This window comes from Rhipicephalus sanguineus, chromosome 5 (assembly GCF_013339695.2).
Source record: "Rhipicephalus sanguineus isolate Rsan-2018 chromosome 5, BIME_Rsan_1.4, whole genome shotgun sequence".
NCBI lineage: Eukaryota > Metazoa > Arthropoda > Arachnida > Ixodida > Ixodidae > Rhipicephalus > Rhipicephalus sanguineus.
The window spans coordinates 154098098-154119469 of record NC_051180.1 but is presented as its reverse complement, the minus strand read 5'-3'; the positions used below and the strand labels follow the sequence as shown (position 1 = coordinate 154119469).

Below are 21372 nucleotides of genomic sequence, written 5' to 3'. Positions count from 1 at the left end.
GCTTACAGGAAATAATTGCGTTGGTGTCAGTGGGACGTCTCTGTCGACCCTGGCTCTGGCAGCGGAGACGCTGCGAGTCGGTGAACTGCAAAGCAGCATGGAGTAGGTTACCGGGCCCCCTGCGACACAGGCCAACCACCGACACTGGCAAAATAGCAACTGCTCTACCATCGATGCCATACGTTATGCTTATGCTTTGGTCACGTGACCGCGAGCTGTTGAAGTGCAAATAGACTCCCGTTTTCTGCCTTCCACTACGGGATGAATGTCATGCATACAAACATTTGCGGTCCTGCTGAGGAACAAACGCTGGCTTCTGTTGTTCTCGCCTCGTGCCTTCCTGAGGTGTGACACCTCCTTGACATGCCAACATTCTGAGATGCCTTGTAGGCAGCCGGGACTCCCCCCCCCCCGTTCTTGCTGCGTGTCATCCCCTTGTATCTCAACAAAGGTTTAGGTAATAATGTTGCAAATTATGGTGAAGCCTCATTATGACAAGCACTATTGTAACTAAAGTGGATGCTTGGGTGTGTTGGTATGGCACAGCAGAAAGAAAATGGCACAAAAGACGGAGCACCTGAAAAAAGGACACAAACAGTGCTGACTTACATTTAAGCTACCCTATGGAAGCAACGTAGGACCAGCACTTCAGAAATATGAGTTGTGCAAACACAACAGACAGAAATATCAACATGGACATTAATTTTTGCATTCTGCCCATACTGGAGTGTGATGGTAACACATAGGCTAGATAAAAATGTTTGGATTAGTAAAGTACTAGCAGTGTGGAAGGGTTACTGAACATCAATATGTTAAACAGTAAACTTCATCAATAAAATACATATCTGAAGTTGTGTTTAGGCAGTTGCTGCACTGATGATAAATCGCTTTGTTGAAACACTGGCTCCAGCAACATTTGCTGTTGAATAATTGCTCAACACTAATGCTACATTTGACTTGTCATTTTTTAGCGCTCCGGAGGCTCTGAAAAATTTATGTAAAATAGCAACTAACCGTTACTACTGAAATAATCGTGCCAATTTATGATAAGGAAAGAGAAATGCGACTTGCATACCTGCTTGTTCTTGTAGAGCTTTAAAGACTTTGAACTTGCCACTTTCAAACACGGTCACAGTGCTCTCAGACGACCTCCCTAAAAAGCCATAAGATTTCTGTCTTGTTTAGATGTCTTAGCAGGTAACGCAATAGGTGCGGTGTGCATAATAGTATAATAGTGATTTATTAGAGTTAGAGAGAATTGACAGCTTGGTATAGGAGCTTTTATTTACAGCAATATTTGTAACAAAATGATGGCCCAAACAGAAAACTCGGTCTATGTCAACCCAGGGAACAGCAAGAATACACTTTGGCAATCCTTACGCGAAAGCGTTAAGGAGCTCGTGTCGTAGAAAATCCGGTGCCGCCATTGAAGCCGTTGTCGATGAGTGAAAAGTCATGATAGAAACAAATAATATAAAGCATGGTTTGAGCCAATGTCGAAACCCTGGCATTCTGCTTTAAAGTCAAGTATTCTACCACCGAGCCACACCGATTGTGGTTACACCAATTGTGGTTGCAGTGTTGGCTATCCACTTTTAAAACAATGTAATAAACATTGACTACACAAGCTATTGTCAAGCATCGCTCGAATATGCCGACAATTGACACTTATGATATACACATTAATGAGGGTGTCTACCGAGGTGACTTTTCTAAATTCCCTGAGTTTTCCAGGTTTTCCCTGAGTGTTTTTGCTAAAGTTCCCTGAGTGAATTGCAGAACTTTGTTTTATGTCAAGATGGGTAGAGACCATATCGCTCGGTGATGTCACTCTCTAATACACACGTTAGAAAATAAAACGACTTAATCCCATTTGAATAGTACATAGAACAGTTAAACCTCAATATAGCGAAGTTGGTAAAAGCGGCAACTCGCTTCGTTATATCGAAACTTCGTTAAACTGAAATTCGACCTTTCATGCAAGGCATAGTTACTGAATCTTAAACTGAAAATGCCACAAGAATGCTCAACTAATATGGCTACATGAAAAAACTTTTTTTATTTTTTTGCGTGAAAAAAAAAACAATTTTGTTGAGCCTGAAGTGCAGCAATCACAGTTAAATGCCTTGCCGAGTGTCACGTATATATACGAAACAAATGCAGTGCACTGTGGAATTGCGCTTGTTCTGCTGCTGCGGGTTGTAAAATTCTCGCGCGTTGCCCGGAGCAATGCAACGCCTTTGCTACCATGTTGCCCAGCCGAACCATTTGCTCTCCACGAACGCAAAACATCGAAAACCATCCCACGTTAGAAAAAAAGAGGCACAGTTACACCGCGAGAGCAAAACAGTAAATCCGATAGCAACAAAGAGGAATTTTATATGAATATAGGCTGGCAGCTCGCTCCTTCAGAAAACGCAGCCGCTGCACTGAGAGAAGTGCCCTATCTATGGCTCAGGGGCGGATTCAGGTACCTAATAGGGGGGGGGGGGGGGGTTACAAAAGCTGAAGCCCCCGCTCAGCAGTGCATTTTAGGTGGGTCACGCATATTTACAACAGCCCAGAGGGGATTATGGCGGTGCGTAAGAAGCCTTCGTTGTAAATGTGCATAGGGAAGCAGGAAAAGGTAGAGCGATGAGAGAGGTAGAGAGCAGGGACAACATTCTCTTTGCCCCTTTTGGGCAGTAGCAGGCAAAGCAACCTGAAAAAGGGGGCAAACTCAACAGGCAGCCTGACAAAGGAGGTGGACGACAGGCACTGTCCCCCCCCCCTTGGGTCCGCCACTGCTATGGCTTCAACGGAAGTTTTGCAATTAGAGCACAACACCTGCAAAGGTATGAGCCGTCTGCTGATCCCCGCTAAAGATACCGCGGCACACGTGACCACGCCCGCTGGTACAAAGTACGCACTTCCTGTCCGACTCACGCAGCCACCTCCCCCCCCCCCACCAACCCGCCGGCTCCTATCTCCATCTGCCCGACAGGCGCTTGCGGTCGGCTCGTTTCATAAGCCCCGTTCGTCGGCAGCGCTCGCGCGCTTTCACTCGCGCATGGAGCATACGACGCGCGAGGTGATGTAATCGCGATTTGGACTTGATAAGGAAGGTCATGGCGAAGGCATAAAATTCACGTCGGAGTGTCTATACAATTGCTGTCGCAAAAAAAAAAAAAGCAACATGGGCTAAGATCTCATGAAAGCACGGCAACAGCCTGAATTACGGCACATCCGATTATGGTGGAAACGTTACTGTTTTCCGACATCGCGTGCCGAATCGAGCCAATGGGACCCGTGCTGGTGTCGCGAATTTCGGTCGCCGCTATGTCTTGGCTCTGAAAAGTTTTGTAATTCGGCTTTGTAGCAAACATCCACGTGGTGTGGCTGGCAATTGCGAGCTGCAGCCCCCCAAAATATCGGTCGACTGCCTAAAACTTGTTTCGGCATGTGCCGTCATCGGGAAAAAAAGAAAAAAAAAAGCTTTCACTTGCTGTGAGTTACGCTAGCTCTTGCCTGGAAATTTATTCTATTCTTCACGGAGTCCTAAATAGCATCTTTGAAGCTCGGGATCCGAGCGAGTGAGCTCTCCGATAACAGCCAACAAGCGTCGTCTTTTTTCTCGCCGATCGGGATGGCTTGCCAGATACCAGCATGTCGAAGATATCCGCTTCCTGAACGATCGCGATAGCTTGCAAGATAACTCAAGCTCGTTACATCTACTGCTACCGCTTCTACAACTAATCATGCTTGTTACTTGACACGCGGCGATAACAAAAACACCATATCGGGCGCTAACGCACAGCACGCGCGAGAAAGCATACAGAACTACACCGCGTAGTCACAGAACACCCTGACAACATTGCGCGATACGATGTGTCGTGATTCATGGTTCCCGCATGCCGCGCATTAGCCTGATTCTCTCCCACTCCACCGCTCCGAAGGCGATGACAGCATCGAGGTGCGCCACTTCGCCGCAGCCGCAGCGGCCGTTTGATTTGAAAAATGCGTTCACAAAATATCGAGCCAGCGCTACCGCGACTTTCGTTGCCTTTCAATAAAGTTACTGTGGATTTTCCCTGATGGGAGCACAGTTTCCCTGAGTTTTCCCTGAGAATTTCTAGACTACCCAAAATCCCCGAGAATTCCCGGTTTTCCCGGTCGGTTGACACCCTGATTAATGCACTGCAGCGTGCACTTCATTGTGATAAAACTGACATCTCTGCTGTAACGTGAGTGACAATATTATGTCGGACCATGAGCTACCCTTTACACGCCACTGTAATCAATGTGCCTGGCAAGCCCATGATGTGCGCACAACTACTAAATTGGCACAGACGTCGATCCACTCCGTAACGCTTTACTCAAAACGAAAAATATGTCATAGGCTGCTCTTTGCTGATTGCTTCGCATCAAATTAATGCCTTTCCTTGGACAGTGTTATCTAGCAGCATCGGTGCGGCATCTTCTGTCTTCTTCCTAGCTGTTTGTTAGCGTCTGGAATGGCCCAGTGGAAGACGCATGCAGCGATCACCGAAACGCTTGTGCAGCATTAAGTTTTCGCAAAGTTGCAATTTTCCTAGGGTGTACAATGCTCTACGTTGGCTTTACATGTTGTCCTAGAGAGGGATTTGAATCCACCATCACGAAACATTTCAGGGAAGCCTTCATAGAATTTCTCCTTTTGCATCTGTTGCCGGCACCACATTCATATGGTTCACTGCACACACAGTTTGGCAACATATTTTTCACACATACTTGTCCATACCTGTTTTGTTTGACATACTATCTTTTTTTTACTGGAAAGCTTGGGTGTGGTATTTTCTCATGATCCATTTAGTTGTTCATACAGAATCATACACTGTTCACAGTCAAATTGTCGACATGGGCCTATCAATGTCGTGGATTATGCAGACAAGTGGTGCAAGGTTAGACTAACAGTGGAGCTTAAAGCCAACCTAGCTTCTGTTGGCTTCTGCAAGCTCAAATAAGTCATCGCTAGGTTTGGCTAGGCATTGCAAGGCTTCGCTATGCGGAGCGTAGAACTATATTTCTTGGCAAAGTGCAATCGTGAAATGAGCGACTAATTAGCAATGTCTTAATTAACAATTAGCTTAATTGGCAAGGTCTTAATAGGATGAAGAAGACGACGAAGGGAGTACGCGCTGGCCGTGCAACGCACTAGTAGGTAGAGGCCGATCATGATAATGATAGTTTACGTTCACTCTACACGGCCTAACCTCATGCTTAATTTGAACCGCTCTGCTGTTGAAAATGGCAATCACTACAGAATGCTGATCCAAGGTAAATATAACTGGTAGCGAAGCTTCCATAGAAACCCATACGTTCAGAAAATGGCGGCTCATGGGGCTTAGCGCCATCTGTGTGAGGAGGGAACACTTCCGGCGGAACGAAAAATAAAGCGGATGTGACGCATCATCAGTTATTTAAGTGACGTCATTTTGTTGGCCCTAGCGCTAAATTTGATCTAAAAATTGTTTTCGTAGGCCCCTGATCGCTAAGGAGTCGCATTAAGGCAAACTGACGAGTCCATGACTAGTGCGTTTCAAGTCAATGCCAGCTAAACTAATATCGACTCATGACTAGACAGTGGTGTTTAAGTGTACTGCTGTTTAATTCGTCTTGGTTTTACTAGGAAACTTATTCTTGAAACTTTCATTCGGCATCCATGGCATTTTCCGCAGTCGGATTAAAGCAACCAGCAGTGTACCCCTCATATTTGCAGCGTTGCTTATTTGCTTCGCACATACGCAGGTTTCTTAAAGTGCACATTGCTTGTGTGCTTCAGTTCTATCAAGAAAAAATGACGCCTAGTCACGCCAAAATTATGACATTTCAGTTTTATTCAATAACCTCAATAATAATAATTTTATTACACTGCACACAATGAGCACCAAGTGTCGCAATATGTACAAAAAGTGACCGGACATTACGTGCACTATATTTTGCCTTATGTTCCGATAAATTACTGTTATAACGTATGCAGGCATGCGAATCGTAGCGCAATACATAAGTTGGCGATATGCTCACCGAGGCACTGCGTGTTAATGAAGGAAGACGGGCTGCGGGAATACTGATTCACGAAAATCGAGCGAGCACAGTACTCCGAACCTTAACGGTTTCTTATCTAGAAGACATGGGTCACCAGGCATACGTGTGTTCCTATTGCATCCTTGCACAGCACATGGTGGTTCCCGCGGGTACCGAAGCAAGCACTCGGCGTTAAGTGTTATTCGCATCGTCCCATTGCCCGTTGGGCACCGTCCTGAACACGTTCACCAACGATGAAATGCACTTCACGACTCCGCGTACAGCAAAAATGAAATTGTCACTACAATAATTCAGAGAACGCGTACAAGTGTGGATGAACTTTACGAGCAGGCCTTTTCAGACTCAGTAAGGGCTGCACTGAACAATAATGGCATGCACGTCTCTTCAGAGGGCACTAAGAAAAAGGTTTCTCGTAATTAGACACTGTCATAAAATATTTTCACATTAATCCTACATAATATTGTTCGGGAAAAAATATGTCACTTGTAAAACATTAAGATTGCTTCGTCCTTGAATAAAGCTTGGTTTTTCGCTATTAGTGTTTGTTCCGTCCACACATAGTCACGCTTCAATCGCTGCACCCATAACTCCCTTGTTGATGTTGCTGGCAATGGGTTCTGAACCGCTTTTCGCTCGAAGCTTCTCGACCTATTTGGACCGACCTTGGGTGATCTACCACATTCAACGCACAAACGCATAGCTGCCAGTCCCAAATACACTGCCTGCTGACAAGCACTGATACTACATGTGCCTCAACAACTTCCTCAAATATCACTACATCGATTTAACGCAAATTAAATCAACGCAAAAGAACAAGGCTGACATTACCTACACAGTGATAATGGAAGACTACCTAGCCCAACAGTCAATCCCCCCCCCATCCCGAGATTTCTCAAACTTCAAGCAAAATCCGAAGCATACCACAAGCATACACGAGGAAAAGGGAAAAAAAATTAGGAGTGTCCGTGCTCCAAGGCTTATCAGAATGTGGCCACTGGAGTTGGGAATAGCACTGCATATTTTTGTATTCAAGGGTATTGGTAAGCTGCCAGTAACGACTCGACAGTGCGGGTCACGTACGCTCGTGCGTGACTGTGCGTGGCTTCTGCTAGCCGTTATTTTCATAACTAAACACTGTTCCCTCACTTGGGTGTGACCTCAAATAAGAAAATATCATTTAGTTGTTGAAAGAGAAACAAGTTGAAGCCATGCGCAATCTTCTAACTCGTGAGGCCACACGCTCCCGCGTTGCAAGTCATTTTGAGTGCGACTGTACACTCCAACGCATTTTTACTTGTTTAAAAGCTCCCTTGTTGTGATCCAGGTGTCATCCAACTACCTGGCTCAGGTGCAGATAAATATTTTCTGGATCCTTAGCTTGTGACTGACAGTGGTCACTCGCACATGCAACTCATGACACCAATGCACTTCTTCATTGATTTTATTTATGTACAGCAAACCCTTGCAAACAAACGCCATGAATGTATGCAAACACATTCAGTTGAGGAGAGGGCAATAGCACAGAGATCCTCCAGCACTCGTAACTTGGCGGCATTCTCCGAAGCTTGGAACATCTTCGAGAAAGGACATTGAACACCAGCACAACACCTGGGCTTCGACATCGGTAGCAACACCATTATGCACGAGTTCCAAGTAGCGATGCTAAGCAGCTGTTAGCTTCCTACGACAGACACTGCCCAATGGGCAAGTTCCGTAGGCAGGGACGACGACCTGTGCACCACCTCGTGCACCTGTGATGGGTCAACTAGTAGCTGCATGAGCCGGAATTCGTACTGCACACTGGCGAGGCTCCGAGACACGGGCTGCACAAACTCCGATGCCTCCAACTGCTGGAATGCCTGAGAAGATCAAGGAAGAGAGAGAGAAAAATAGATGAAAAGGAAACGCAGGGAGGTTAACTTGGCGCAAGTGACCGGTTCGCTACCCTGTACAGGGGTGGGGAAATAGGGGTAAGAAAGAGGACAGAAAGAGAGGGAGATAAATGAAAACGAAAAAAAAAAAAAACACGCACACATGCACACACACGCAAGATGTTCCAGTCAGAGGTGTTCTGAGAACACCGGTTGAATGCAGAAAGCGCAGTAGCGCTTGCACAACCATTTTCTGTGACGTTGGGTTCGCTCGATGGCGCAGGATTCTTTCTTCCGACAGAGTGCGGTCGTCCAATTTGTCGAGCGCGTTGCAAAGTGACTGTCTCTGTGAACAGTACTGTGGGCAGTCGCACAGAACGTGTTGAATAGTTTCATCACTGCCGCAGTGGTCACATGATGCGGTGTCGGCCAGGAAGAAAGAATTAGCGCTGCGCTTATTAAAGACAACTTCGCTTGAGCAAATGACCAACTGCGTCTGATATTGCAAACAAGAATGCAGCAGATGTCACGGACATTGCCGTGAAAGGCTTTGCGTTTTTGTTTTTTTTTAATATGCAGCCATGTGCAGCCAAAACTTGTGGTTTTTCAAAGTTTATTTGTAGAAACACCACTCTGGAACACTGCACATGCTATCTTAGCATTATAGCTACATCACAATAACATTCATACATATTTCAAATCATATGGATCAGTACTGTCGGTATACAAAAGATTATGCAGAACGCATCCCTGATGTATGTCCATATAAGTGAAGCTTGCTCAGTTTTGGAATACAGAACACATGATAAACACAATGTAGGCCTCTATCTATAGATTACAGCACTGTGGCATTGTAGTGCTGCAATCAAGTGAAACATGTGAGGGTACGCCGGCAACCGAACAGCCTCAGACACTTCAATGACTTTGGCAACAGCAACACAATAAATCTGTAAGACAAGGAATTTTCAAAGCAATGTAATGATTTCTTATCTCCCAAACTTTCTCTTTTTTTGTGTGTTAAGTTTAAGAATTCAGGCTCACTCTATGATTAGAAAAAGTAACATAAGTTGCGATACCTTCATTACCACGGGCTTGCTGGTTTCCAGAGATGACTTTCCAGTTGCAAATTTTAAAAACTCTGCAATGGAAAAAGAAAGAAAAAAAAAAAGTTTCCTTTATGCCAGGCTTTGCCAGTGCCATAGGGAGAAAAAGATGCTTGTCCATAAATATCACTAGAGATTGAGCTCACGCTCTTGCGACAATGTTCAGGCGGAATTATGGTGCACTAGTCACTGAGCACAACTTTAGTGCTTTGCAACTCTTGGAAGGTTGTGTGCACTATTTAGACTGAAAGTGGGTGCCCATATCTCGAAAAACAAGCAATGTATTTCATCAGCCGAGGACACTGCCACAATGTTTTTGAGAAGCTGGTGCCAATATTCGCGGAGAAAGCGTGCAAGCTAGCAATGTGGTTGTTTCCACAGTGGGAGCCTCCTGTTATTGTAATAAGTCAAGTTGCTGAAGCATTTTATTTAGATGGGGGGGGGAGCAGGCCTATGAACTGTGTTCCTTGCGGTCTGTACTGTGTGTACAATTTTGTACTGCTCCTTCAACAACGGATTTTTTTCTTCTTCTAAATGGAAGCGCAAAATAAATTATTTTCTTTCAATAACTACCAGGAAGTTCTTCCTTACCTTTATAAACCATCTCGAAGTTGAAGGGCTCTCCGTCGTAAATTTTTGTCAAGTGCACCATTGCGATGACCAGCGACAGCTCTAGCATCGACAACCCTGGAATCCAATGATGCACGTAAGATATACACACCTAACTGAGGCGAATTAGTGAACCATTAAAGGGGCTCTGCAACACTTTCCTGGATTATAATCGGATAGTCTCCCTATTAGTGCATGGCGCTTCATGAATCGCATGCCACAAAAAATTTGTAGAATTCGTCCAGTACGAGCGGAGTTGCAGGGATTTGTCGCATGCTTAAACGCTTTCTGTCTCCCTTCGTACCAGTGAGCGTGCTGAAAACTACGCATGAAGGGGGATGACAAAGGGGCAAGAAGATGTGTTCCTTTGTGAGCACATGTCATGACCGTGAGTACTTTCTTTTCTTTCTTTTTTTCTTTGAACGTGCAGCTCACTTTCAGAGTGATCGCAAGCGCGCGCGCGGGCACGTGGTGGCATCCTACGGTGGTCACGGTAACTATGCAGCTCATAATGCTCAAATCAGCCTACAACTGCGGACTTTGGGTATATGGCATCATTTGTAGAGAGAAGAGGGAGCGATTTCTAGCCGACTTTGAGAATTAATTGTAAATTCCAGTCCGCATGCTGCGCTATGATGTTTGGCTTGCTTGTTCGTTTTCTGACCATGCTCAAAAAGTGTTGCAGGGTCCCTTTAAAGGATGAGATTTTTCCTAATATGGCTGCCCCTAGGCACTTTATGACGAAACACAAAAGAGGCTCACCACATGTTGATTTAGAAGCCTGTTCCAAGTGCACCATGCACCCCACACTTCAACCTATACTCTCTCAGTAGTTCCGTGCACTCCTGTAGAAGCTATAAACGTCTCAACAAATCGGGAGGACAAACACATCTAAAAGTATATCTGCCTGCAATCTGTCACCTTGCTCTTTGCTGCCCCCACAAGTACAGCTGCCCAAATCTTTAACTAGCATACGCAGCAGCGACTTTTCTGTGTGTCAGCGCCTCATGATGCAACGAAGTTACGCAAAACTGTTTTGTGGGCATGCACTTTCCCACACCCTTTTTGAAACTTAGTTCAGTCATAATGCGAAGACATGCAGAAAAAATTGCTGCTCGCGCACACTAGTTTAAAGATTTGGGCGACTGTACCTGCATTTGCAGACCTCATAACCTTTACCCTGCTACACAGAACTATACTGAGAAAAGCATGCGTCTATTCCTTGTTAAATGTTTGGCAACATGCACCAATGTGATAGAATCTCACGAATACATTGATCAATCAAGCAGTCAATGTTTACTCATGTCACGAAGTGCATGAAGAAGTGAGAAATAAAAGCCACAATCTAGGCAGCTTGATGGTTCCTCACCCCTGTAACGTGAGCAACAATTACAAGTGGTAACAAAAAACTAATACAAGAGAGTGAACGTAGTCTCAGTAGGATATAGTGATGTGGTGCACGTGTGTGTGTGTGCATGTGCTTGCATGTCAACATACCTTTCAGAAGGGCAACATTGGAGTCTTCAAGTTGCTGCCTCTGAGACTCAAGGAGGTGGACAGCGTCCAGCTTCGGACTCTCTTCCGAGAGGCGCATAACAGGTGGCAGCTGGAAATTCATATCACACAAAAAAGCTCCACTTTTAAACGCCGTGCCACAGAAAATTAGACACAGACAGAGCTAAACACATCCATCCTATTAACAGGCAGCTAATAGACTGAAGTGGATGTCTTTACTTGTAGAAACATGCATTAGACCAATTGCGGCAGCCTGTTGGAAAGTTATTGTCATTCAGTGTGAACAGTCCCCTAACAAGACACACAAGAAGGCCGAGACAGAAATTTGTGGTTTGCTATGACAATGCAGCGTCACACACTTCATTTTTAATCATAATAACATTTGGCAATTACAGACCGTATGCAATTCATTTGGCAACAACTGATTTGGGTCATTTAGGTTTGCTTTTTGTACCTTGTTTGGAAATTTCTAGTTAAGGCTAATTACGAAATACTCTGGCACAGTGGATTACACACTACCTGAACATTGTTAGCCATAATTAGCACAAAATAAGCTTCTTTACAAAAACTAAGCATTGTATCACATATAACTACGAGCAAGCCACAATGGCACATAACTACTGCCTAATTTTTTTAATTGTTGAGGTATAACATCCCAAAACCGTGATAGGACTATGAGGGACAGCGTAGTGGAGGGCTCCAGAAATTTCTGGGGTTCTTTAACGTGCACATAAATCTAAGTACACGGGCCTCAAGCATTTTCACCTCCATTGAAAATGTGGCCCCCATGGCCAGTGTTGCTACCTATGGTTCAACACAATGGGTCGGACCTGATACTTATAGATATTGCTGTTTCATCTGCAAATGCTGCGTTAAGAATCAGACCGCAATGGGGTGTTTCAGCACCGTCCTAGGGAGCTTTGTCCTATTGTGTCTAACAAATCTATCATAAACGAGAACAGTTTCGTTGCATATGCTACGATATATAAAATCACTAATCATTCTGCCAAACACATTTAGGATATGAAACGCTTTGTTATGTGCCACAGTATAAATAAACAGCTGCACATAACAAAATGGTTCATGTGTTAAAGGGGTGGTGCCATCAAATTTCGAGGCTATAACAAGCCTGTTGTGGGTTTCCTCTGTATGCAAGTACATTCCACACGAAGGGTCGGACACAGCAAACGTTTAGAATATATTTTAATTCACTTCCAAAGTGTACCTAAATGCCCATTTTCCCGATCGAAACCCATCGCTAGCGCGCCAACACTGACGTAGATCTGTAGGATGGACAACGAAAGTTGTAGTGACGTCACACCAAAATCTGCTGTAGTAACGTGAGTGACCTCCGGACCTCCGCCACTTCCGCAACGTACGTACCGGCTGCAGTGAACTAAAATATATTCTAGTTGACTATAGTACTGACAAAGCATCGGTTGCTGCATCACTCGCCGAGTTTCGATCGCTTCCTGGCTAAGTGCGTCACAGCCTCGTGTGGTCACGTGACCACGCCTCCTACACTTCTACGTCACTGCCGAACCTCGGCGCCCAGAAACCGAAACCGAAAGTTGTCCACATCAAAAGGCGATATTAAATTATTTAGCGAGAATACATGAATCTTGGTGCGTGCATCATGCTTCCTTGAGCTATAGGAAATGCTTACAGCAAAGAACGCGCAAGCCACAAATTTGGTGGCACCACCCCTTTAAGCACAAGGATTGCAACGGTAATTTGCTATTTTCTATGGCACATATTTTTTTATAAGGTCCCATTTTCAATTATTGCTTTATATAGGAACCTGCTCTATGAGATTGTAACGCACTGTGGTAACATTTTAAAAATTAATCTATATAGACCCATTAATGTTATGCAACTCGGGGAGAGTTCTGGGAATTCTGCATGTGTTTTGTAATTAGTCACTGTCAATAAATATTTCATCAATGGATACGAAATTGAGCAAGAAAATTTTTGGCCTTCCAACGACACACCCAAAGCACACCAAGTTTCAATGCAGAGATGGTTCTGCATACACCTTTGTCAGGAGGTTTTTTAAAGGCACACTGAACAAAAATAGGAAAAAAATGACGAGAACATCAAAATACCACTCAGAAGGCACAACTGTTCCAATTAATAGCTGATTTCACATATTTTTGAACAGTTGGCTATATTTTTAGAGGATTGTCAGCATGCCGCGGCTGCACGCCAGTGCGGGAGAGGCTGCGCGTCGACGGCCATGACGTCGAATGTCCCCATGGCGGATGCAGGGTGCACGTTTTCCTCTCCGGCCACTCGCCTTTACCTTTACATCCAACTCTCCCCCTTTCACAAGGGTCCACCCTTTAGGGGCTTTACCCCGCCTGCGAGCATTGTTCGCTGCCGGTGCCGATCGTGCTGGTTCTAGTGGGAGCGGAGCCAGTTTAGAGACGCCTGTAATGGCTGGCACGTTAAACATCACCTCCTTTAGTTCACAGTGCGGCCGTTAGACACGGCAGTTTGTGAAAAATGCATAAAATTCATTATTTTGCGCTAGTTTCTGCCTGAAATAAAGGTTGGGCCTACAGATTTCAGCACTAGATCTTTCAATTTGGCTGAAAATCTCGGCGGCAAAAATTTTGTTCGATATGAGCCGGACAAGCATGGCCAGAAGCATTCGCAAAAAGAAGATAAATGATGAAGATAAATCATACCAACAGATACTGCATAGCTCGAATGTCCTTGTTGGTCGAGTACAGCCGTTGCAAGGCTGTTCTCACAGCACTCTCTTGGGCAAAATCCTGCACAGTAAACTAACTTTCAAAAAACAAAACACGAAAGAAAGCACAAGGCTCTGTATTGTGACAAGTGTTTTGTCTACGTTGACGGCATCTACCACTGCTCAATCACACCAACAGTTCTGTGGGCGTGTTCAAAGTCCACTCAGACTTGGCTCCCTTTCGGCATTTGAAGTGTATTGTTGTTTCACTGTGTCTAGTCACAAATCTTCAGTTAAATTTTTTAAGCAATAGGGCACAGTGTAAGATATGCACCCTTTACATGGGATGTATTCTTTTAGAATGCACTCATTAGACGGGGCATTTTTATGGCACAATTGCTAGGCACGATCGATTAGATGAACTAGCACACGCACGTCAGTACGTTACCTGCAGTGCCTATCTGTCGGTGGAAAAATACAACTTCAAGAGAGAAAAGGTTTCTACCTCCCACTGCTATTGCCCGCGAGATCGAGCAGAGTCGGCACCTAGAGGCGAGCGAACGAAACCTCGTGGTGTGGATGGCTCCTTGTGTCGTCTGCTAGCCACACCGTGTTCGCATGTGTGCGTACGTCATGCAGGTCCTCAGATTACAGCTTATTCTGTTGCGCTAGGACACTATCGAATGCTTGTACGTATGCTTACACGATATACATAAGCATTTCGCCTTACGAGACTTGTATGCACTCTAATAAAAGTGAGAGCATGCACGTGTCGGTATGGCGCTAGGTCTAACCATTGTACCATTCAATGGCCAAAATCATTTCAGTGTGGGTACTAGAGCACTGCACGGGCCCGGGCCGGGCCGTCCGAAGCGTTTTTTGGTGGGCCCGGGCTGGGCTCGGGCTTGAAAGTGCGGGCCCGGGCCGGGCTTGAAGCCGCAGGCTTGGGCCGGGCCAGGGCTTGAAGCTGCGGGCCTGGGCCGGGCCCGGGCTTGAGGCTGACTCGGACCCGCTTATTAAAATGAGCGGTCTCGGACCCGCTCATTAAAAGGCGTAAGTCGGGCCTTCGAGCACACACGAACGTTATGCATTGCATGGTCTAAGGTATACTGCGCCAAGCTGAAGTGACACATGCAAAGAGCTGGCTCTTAGTAAAGCTTAGCAATAAAAATAGAAAAACAGTTGAAGTGCTATTTTTTTTCACCAGTGTAGATATAGATTGGCACTGTATATTTTCACTAACGTTTCGTCTGCGGGACCAGGCTTTGTCAAAGTAGTGGCACCGCCGTAATGGCACCGGATCAATTTCGACCACCTCGAGTTCTCTAACGTGCACCTAAAGGTAAGTATATACACGGGTGTTCTTGCATTTCGCCCCCATCAAATTGCGGCCGCTGTCGCAGCGGGAATCGCACCCGTGTCCTAGGACTTAACAGCGAAACAGCTTAACCGCTGAGCTACCACCGCGGGCAAAGCAACATTTTGATGCATGTACACACCGAATTTTCCGTCCGATCGCCCGCTACAAAGCGCACGGCATCATTAATCATCATCATCAACAACTAATATCCTCTAGCGGGCCCGGGTCAGACTTGGTCATGAACAAGCGCGCCCTGGATTAGTTTAGTAATGAACGCCCGGGCCCAGGCCGGGCTCGGGCTGGGTACAGTCAAGTACGCCCGGGCCCGCGCTTGGAGCCACGGGCCCGGGCTGGGCACGGGCTTCATAAAGCGGGCCCGGGCCAGGCCCGGGCTGTAAAATCCGGCCCGTGCAGTGCTCTAGTGGGTACCACTTTGTCGTTCAAGCACATCACATAGTGCATTTGACGTCGTCCTAAACGGAAAAAAGAAAGGTACTAAATGTCGAGGTGTGAATGCAGAAATTTAGCGACACAATCTCGTGAAGTGTTGGCGACTTGGAAATCCTTGTGATAGCGCAAAGCATGAACTAGCGTCTGCAAAGGCCGATTAGAGGTAAGAAACACCTGAAGCCAGGCATTTCTATAGCAGTACATGTATTCATGCAAACAGAAAAGCAAAGTGCACAATGTTCTACTTCATCTAATTACGCAGAAATACAGGCTCCCTTTTTTTGTAGCTGCTAGAGCAAGAAGTAAATACTTAATTGGCTCAGCCACGCAACACTATACTGTGGTATAGGCAAAACACAATTTAAACACATGCAAATAAAGCAAAGAAAAAACATTGAGCACAGTGCAAAACACAAATGTGACCGAAGGCCAGTACCCCACTGATTGGCACATTGCGCTTCTCTCACACGTAATAGAACCTTAGGCTGGTTTCGGGCATTGGCAATGGAGGGCGTATACATCACCTGCAGTCAACGCGCTTTATTCGTCGACAATTGACTCAAACCGCCTACTGCAAAGCGCCACTGCGTACACTTGTATACGCGACACCGACCACCTATCCACTCAAACGCGACGATGGTGCTGCCACCTATAGCCTGATCTCGCGGTGAATAGGGCTATGCTGAACTACGAGTGTCGCAATGTGATCAATCAAATACGATCAATCAAAAGACACCTCGTTATCACCTTGACAGAGGCGTTCCATTCCTCTCTGAGCTTCTTATTTGGAAAGTTGGTAGGCAAGGACAGGTGATCAACCATGATGCCAAGGTATTCTTCGAAGCTGAAGTTGGGAAACAGGTGAAGCTGGCGATGCGAGAAACGAGACTTCACTCTCTTCTCGAGGAGTTCAACGGCATCCTGAAAAGTGTCACATGCGGTTTAACTCGTAACTACTAAGAGTCTTGACGCACATGTAATCTGTGCAAAAAGTGAAAGAAGAAAAAAACGCCAGGCCTGCGCGGAACACGCAGCACACTGACAGTGAAAGCTGGGAAGAGAGGCCTTAGGTAGCCACTATGCCATAAATCATAATAATTTTTGTGAAGTAGGAAAGCATCCACTATGCCATTATTCATCATTCTGTGGAGAAGCAAGGTACCCGCTACACATCTGTAAGGTATTATGTGCACTTTGTTGATACTGTCGCTCATGACAACAAAGAATTATGGCTGAGCCCTTTTTAATGCGTTCGAAGCATCAAATGACCCAGTCATTAGGCAATTTGCATTGTGTGATGCCTGGTTGTTATTTTACTCTTCTGCACTATATTACACATATTTACACTATATTACACATATTAACGTAATTTCTTGCCCGACATGACACTTGTATAGTCTTTTTCCAAAGGAGTTTCAAGCAGCGGCCTGGCTCTGTGGTAGAAAACTCGCTCGCCACGCAAGGGGCCCGGGTTCTCATTTTGCACGATAGCGGTTACAGACACTGGCGGCGGCGGCGAACAACGCCACCAAAATCGGCTGTTGTTGTGATCTCATAACAGCTTTCACTGTAAAAATACTACCTATGCAGTATAGCTAATACTTGGATGCAAAACACACTCACAGGAAGTCACTGACAGCTGCATTTTCAACACACACACCAATATAGTACCACACTTTGCAACGAAAACATGCAAATAAAAATTCTGAAGTTTTTCACAGCGCAGACAGGTTGTGCAGCAATCACAAACCTCACTGCCCATAAAGAATATTTCACATACCATAAAATGCTGAGCAAGCGCCCCCCTTACGGCGAAAGATAATTCGACAAGGTTTGGAGGGGGGCCCTTGCTCAGTCGCGGACCAATATTCAAGATGGCGACAGAAGAGCCTCTAAGAAGAATGCACACATGAGCTTCCACTGAAATGCTTTATTGAATACGCATGCATTTACTGTTTTTACTGAACCGGAAGGAATCCTCGTGTGAAATTTCATGTGTTATGACCAAGGGGGAAAGACGTGCTTCAAATGTTCCGACAATTTGGGACAACTCAGAATGCAACCTCAAGGCATCACACTGTAGAAGTACTAGGAAATCGTGCAGGTATCTAAAGACTCAGAACATGGGTTCCTAGGAACCGCTGCTGCAGGATTCTGTAGCAGAGAACAGGGTGAAAAAAAATGGTGAGAGGGGAGGGGGGGCGCATGCTCGGTCATTGTCGCATATTTCAGATCTCCCAAAAAGGGGAAGGGGGCACTTGCTCGGGATTTTATGGTAATGAGCTTCAACTGCAGGCAGTGGACTCCATGTCGATGTTCAAGTAAAAGAAACTGTCAAAATGGATTGAAAGAAACACTGTGGCCAATGGGAGCCACAACCACAACCTATGTAACACGTGTGATGCTCTTCCAATTGAGCCATGGCAACTGTCTCTGCAATTTTCATGGGCATTTATGTGCAGCCAGTGAGAAACGATTATGGAACATAAGCTCCACTGCAAACACGAATTCCTGCTATATCAATGGATGAAACTACGTAATTTAAGAGATGAGTGTGTAGCTTGCAAAAACTGGTACACGGTATGCCCCCTGACTAATGAAGAATTCAGCATTCTCACAAGTCTTACCTGCCATAATGCGAATACCTACACGTAAACTTTACACCTAAGGGTGCTATCCAGCACCACTCATGGTCAATTAGCAGATACAGAAGCTACTTGTGTTTAAGACTGGTGTTTAAGATTGGGAAAGCTTGTACTTGTTAAGGTGTGGCAGCGGATTGGAGGAAATGGCCCAAGGAGCCAAAGAAGGAAGAAAAGAGCATCAACTTCTCTTTCTTTTTTCTTGGACCCCCTTGATTGTTACTTCCAATTATTTGCCACACTGTAACAAGTTCGAGATGTGAGTTACTGCACAGTAAACCAGAACCTTTCAGTACCAGGCACATTTCACAGTTTCCTTTTTTTTAGTTACCAAATTATGTGCTTGGTTAAAATTTGACTAACCTGAAAGACCTGGCTTGGTGATGCGCTCGTACAAAGAACACATGACACAGTTTAACAAAACGAGCGCAAATTTTGCGCACGTTCGGTAAAACTGTGTCCTGTGTTCTTTGTAGTCTGTCCTTCGTAGTGTCTCCCTACCGTAAGTGCATCGCCAAGCCAGCATGAACCAACTAGCTCCTTTCATCGCATTACTGAAAGACCTGGAGCAAGAAAATAAGAACGAGTGTTACTTACCAGCCGGCAGGTGATTCCAATAACCAAAATGGGTGCTTGAGCCGATTGTGCCACATCAAACAAATTGTAAAGAAGCGTTTGGTTTTTATGGTAGCAAAACATGTCGAACTCGTCAACAACAAAAACAATTGTTTTGCTTTGCTCGTCACCTAAAAGAAGACACAAATAAGACAGTGTGCGTCATAAAACTAAGAACAAAAGCTTGCTATATAGCAAGACAACTTGTTCTTGGGCTATTTAATGTTTGCTGATAGTCACGGCGTAGTGTGAAGACACGAACACAAAGACATAAAACAAAACAGATTTGTTTGGTATTGCTATGTAGATATAGCAATACGACAGAGTGTATTCTCAGGTACACGAAATAGTGTGTGCTGAAATGATGCATTTGACACGAATACCGCAACGTGGCAAAGTTGTGGCAAAATGTTTCCACAAACGGATGCCTGCAATTGGATGTTGGTAGTGATATCAATACGTGAAGTAGCAGCCATATGAATTCAAGTTCCACATGACATACCTGATTTCAGGCACTCTAGCAGAAATGTAAGGTTCTCGGAGAAACTGCCCTGAAAAGATGGTCGGTGAAAAGCACATCGATTCACTCATGGCCCGAACACTTTCAACACAACAAAACAGCAGACGAAAAAATGACTTTGTGCAAATACTCACAAATACTCTGTCACCAACGACATTCTCCAAATGCATTTGGCGCGTAATGTCTTTCAGAGCAATTTTGTCGTCTGTGTGAGTGAAACCTGTGTGGGTACACATATGTGTCAATTTGTAGGTCTCGATGCTGACACAGTTGCACAGCTTGTATCAAAGAACAGTGGCGACAAAAAAGTATGAAAATCACTGACCGTTCAACTTTACGAGAAGACAGTTTGAAGCGATGTCCTTGCGCTCGGACACACTGTCCAAAACGGCTAGAATCAACTGAAAAATAAACACGTCAAGATGCCCATAATGAAATACCGTCCTTTAACTATTTATTTTTTTAGGATATTTCAAGTATGTCTTAAATTTCTTTTTATATCATTTTTGTCACTTTATCACAATTGTTGTACATGTTAACACTTGCGTAATAACAGTATTTTATTAGAGCAGTATACATTGTTATTGTGTTGTAAATTTTTTGTATTGACAGTTTCGTCATTCCTATCTGCACTGCAAAGACTATAAATGTATGGCTATTGCGCAATTGCCGTATTAGCTTGTAAATTGCTGAACCTTCTGTTATTCCCTTATATTTTTATAAACTGCATTCCTTTACGAAGCTGCCTCATCACGATTGCTATATCCTTGATCAGCTTTTCGCACAAGCATCCATTCCAAAACTGTATGCGGAATAAATAAAGTGACTTGATTGAATAACAGAGGTATTGCACGTATTTCATGTAGGGGATGGGCTAGCCATTACACATGCAATGGTGCATAGCGAGCGTTAACACAGAAGCGAAATCTTCGAACACACCGATGTCTTCCCGCATCCTCTGGGCCCAACTACCAAAACGGAGTTGCTCTCGCCTAGCTTGACCGCTCTTGACAACAATTCTTCCAGTACACTGCAGGCGAAAAAATACAGCAACGTAATCGATTAACACAGTGGATTTCTTTACTGCAGTATTTATGTCGTATCGAATCGGCGCATGCGACTCGACATATCGTTCTAAACTTGCTCACCGCTTTTGCTCGCCGTAGGACCTCAAGAGGTCGGGTTTTGCTTGCGTGTCGAGGTTTCTCAAGAGACACTTTTTCACTTCAGAGATCCACGTCCCAACGCCACTCGACGAAACACCTTTACGAGCGGCATCGCGGCCTGACGTCATTTGTAATGTGTACTGTAAGCTCATACAGAGAAAACCACTGGGAATCGGCAAAATTTGTCTGCTTCGTTCGCTGCTCCCGCGCTTCCGCTACTTGCTGACTTGGCTAGACTTGGATTGACAGCGTGTCACGTAATTTGGCTCTCAAAATGGCGTTTGCAGCACACAAAATGAAAGCCGGCATTTTAAAATCTGTTAGTACAACTATTTTACACTATTATACAAATAATAAATTACTGTAACGAACATATATTTGCAATTCAATGAAGTCTTACTATTTTGCACAAAGCCATTATCAGCATCATTAAATATTGGCTACGACCACTCCATGGCTACGACCGACTCGTATCGACTTTAAATATGTTTACGGCCGGCCCTACTGCGACCCTCGTGAAAATAGCGTTTCGTTATTCTGACCCGGGTCAGAATAAGAAAACGCTATTTTCACGCAACTTGGCTTGGATTTGTGAAAGATTGTGGCTTTTCGTTGAAAGTTTACATCGCCGGTTCAGGCAACCTGTGGGCGCTTGGGGATGTTTTCTTGCGTATTTGTGATCGGCGCGGTGTTTGTGTGGTGGGCGCGGACGCTGTGATTGTGCTTGTCGTTTGCCAGTGTGCTTTTTGAACGTGAATAGTTG

General features: G+C 44.9%; 1 protein-coding gene across 1 annotated transcript; it reads right to left on the bottom strand.

Annotated features, from left to right (window-relative positions):
• Positions 1-7492: 7492 nt before the first annotated feature.
• Positions 7493-20854, bottom strand: LOC119394356 (origin recognition complex subunit 4). The gene is made up of 12 exons (XM_037661656.2): positions 20592-20854; positions 20383-20473; positions 19769-19844; positions 19578-19663; positions 19426-19474; positions 18906-19054; positions 16414-16587; positions 13852-13938; positions 11144-11252; positions 9629-9724; positions 9011-9072; positions 7493-7922 (listed from the first exon to the last, which is right to left on the bottom strand). Exons 1-12 carry the CDS (start codon positions 20759-20761, stop codon positions 7737-7739), a joined length of 1335 nt encoding a protein of 444 aa, XP_037517584.1. The 5' UTR covers positions 20762-20854; the 3' UTR covers positions 7493-7736.
• Between the last annotated feature and the right edge of the window lie 518 nt (positions 20855-21372).

Excerpts from the sequence above, each read along its gene's own strand:
- LOC119394356 (XM_037661656.2), bottom strand. The coding sequence starts at position 20,761 with ATGAGCTTACAGTACACATTACAAATGACGTCAGGCCGCGATGCCGCT. Across the intron at positions 13,939-16,413 it reads AATGGAACGCCTCTGTCAAG|GATTTTGCCCAAGAGAGTGC; the intron begins GTGATAACGAGG and ends TTTACTGTGCAG. Across the intron at positions 9,073-9,628 it reads CTTCGAGATGGTTTATAAAG|AGTTTTTAAAATTTGCAACT; the intron begins GTAAGGAAGAAC and ends TTTCCATTGCAG.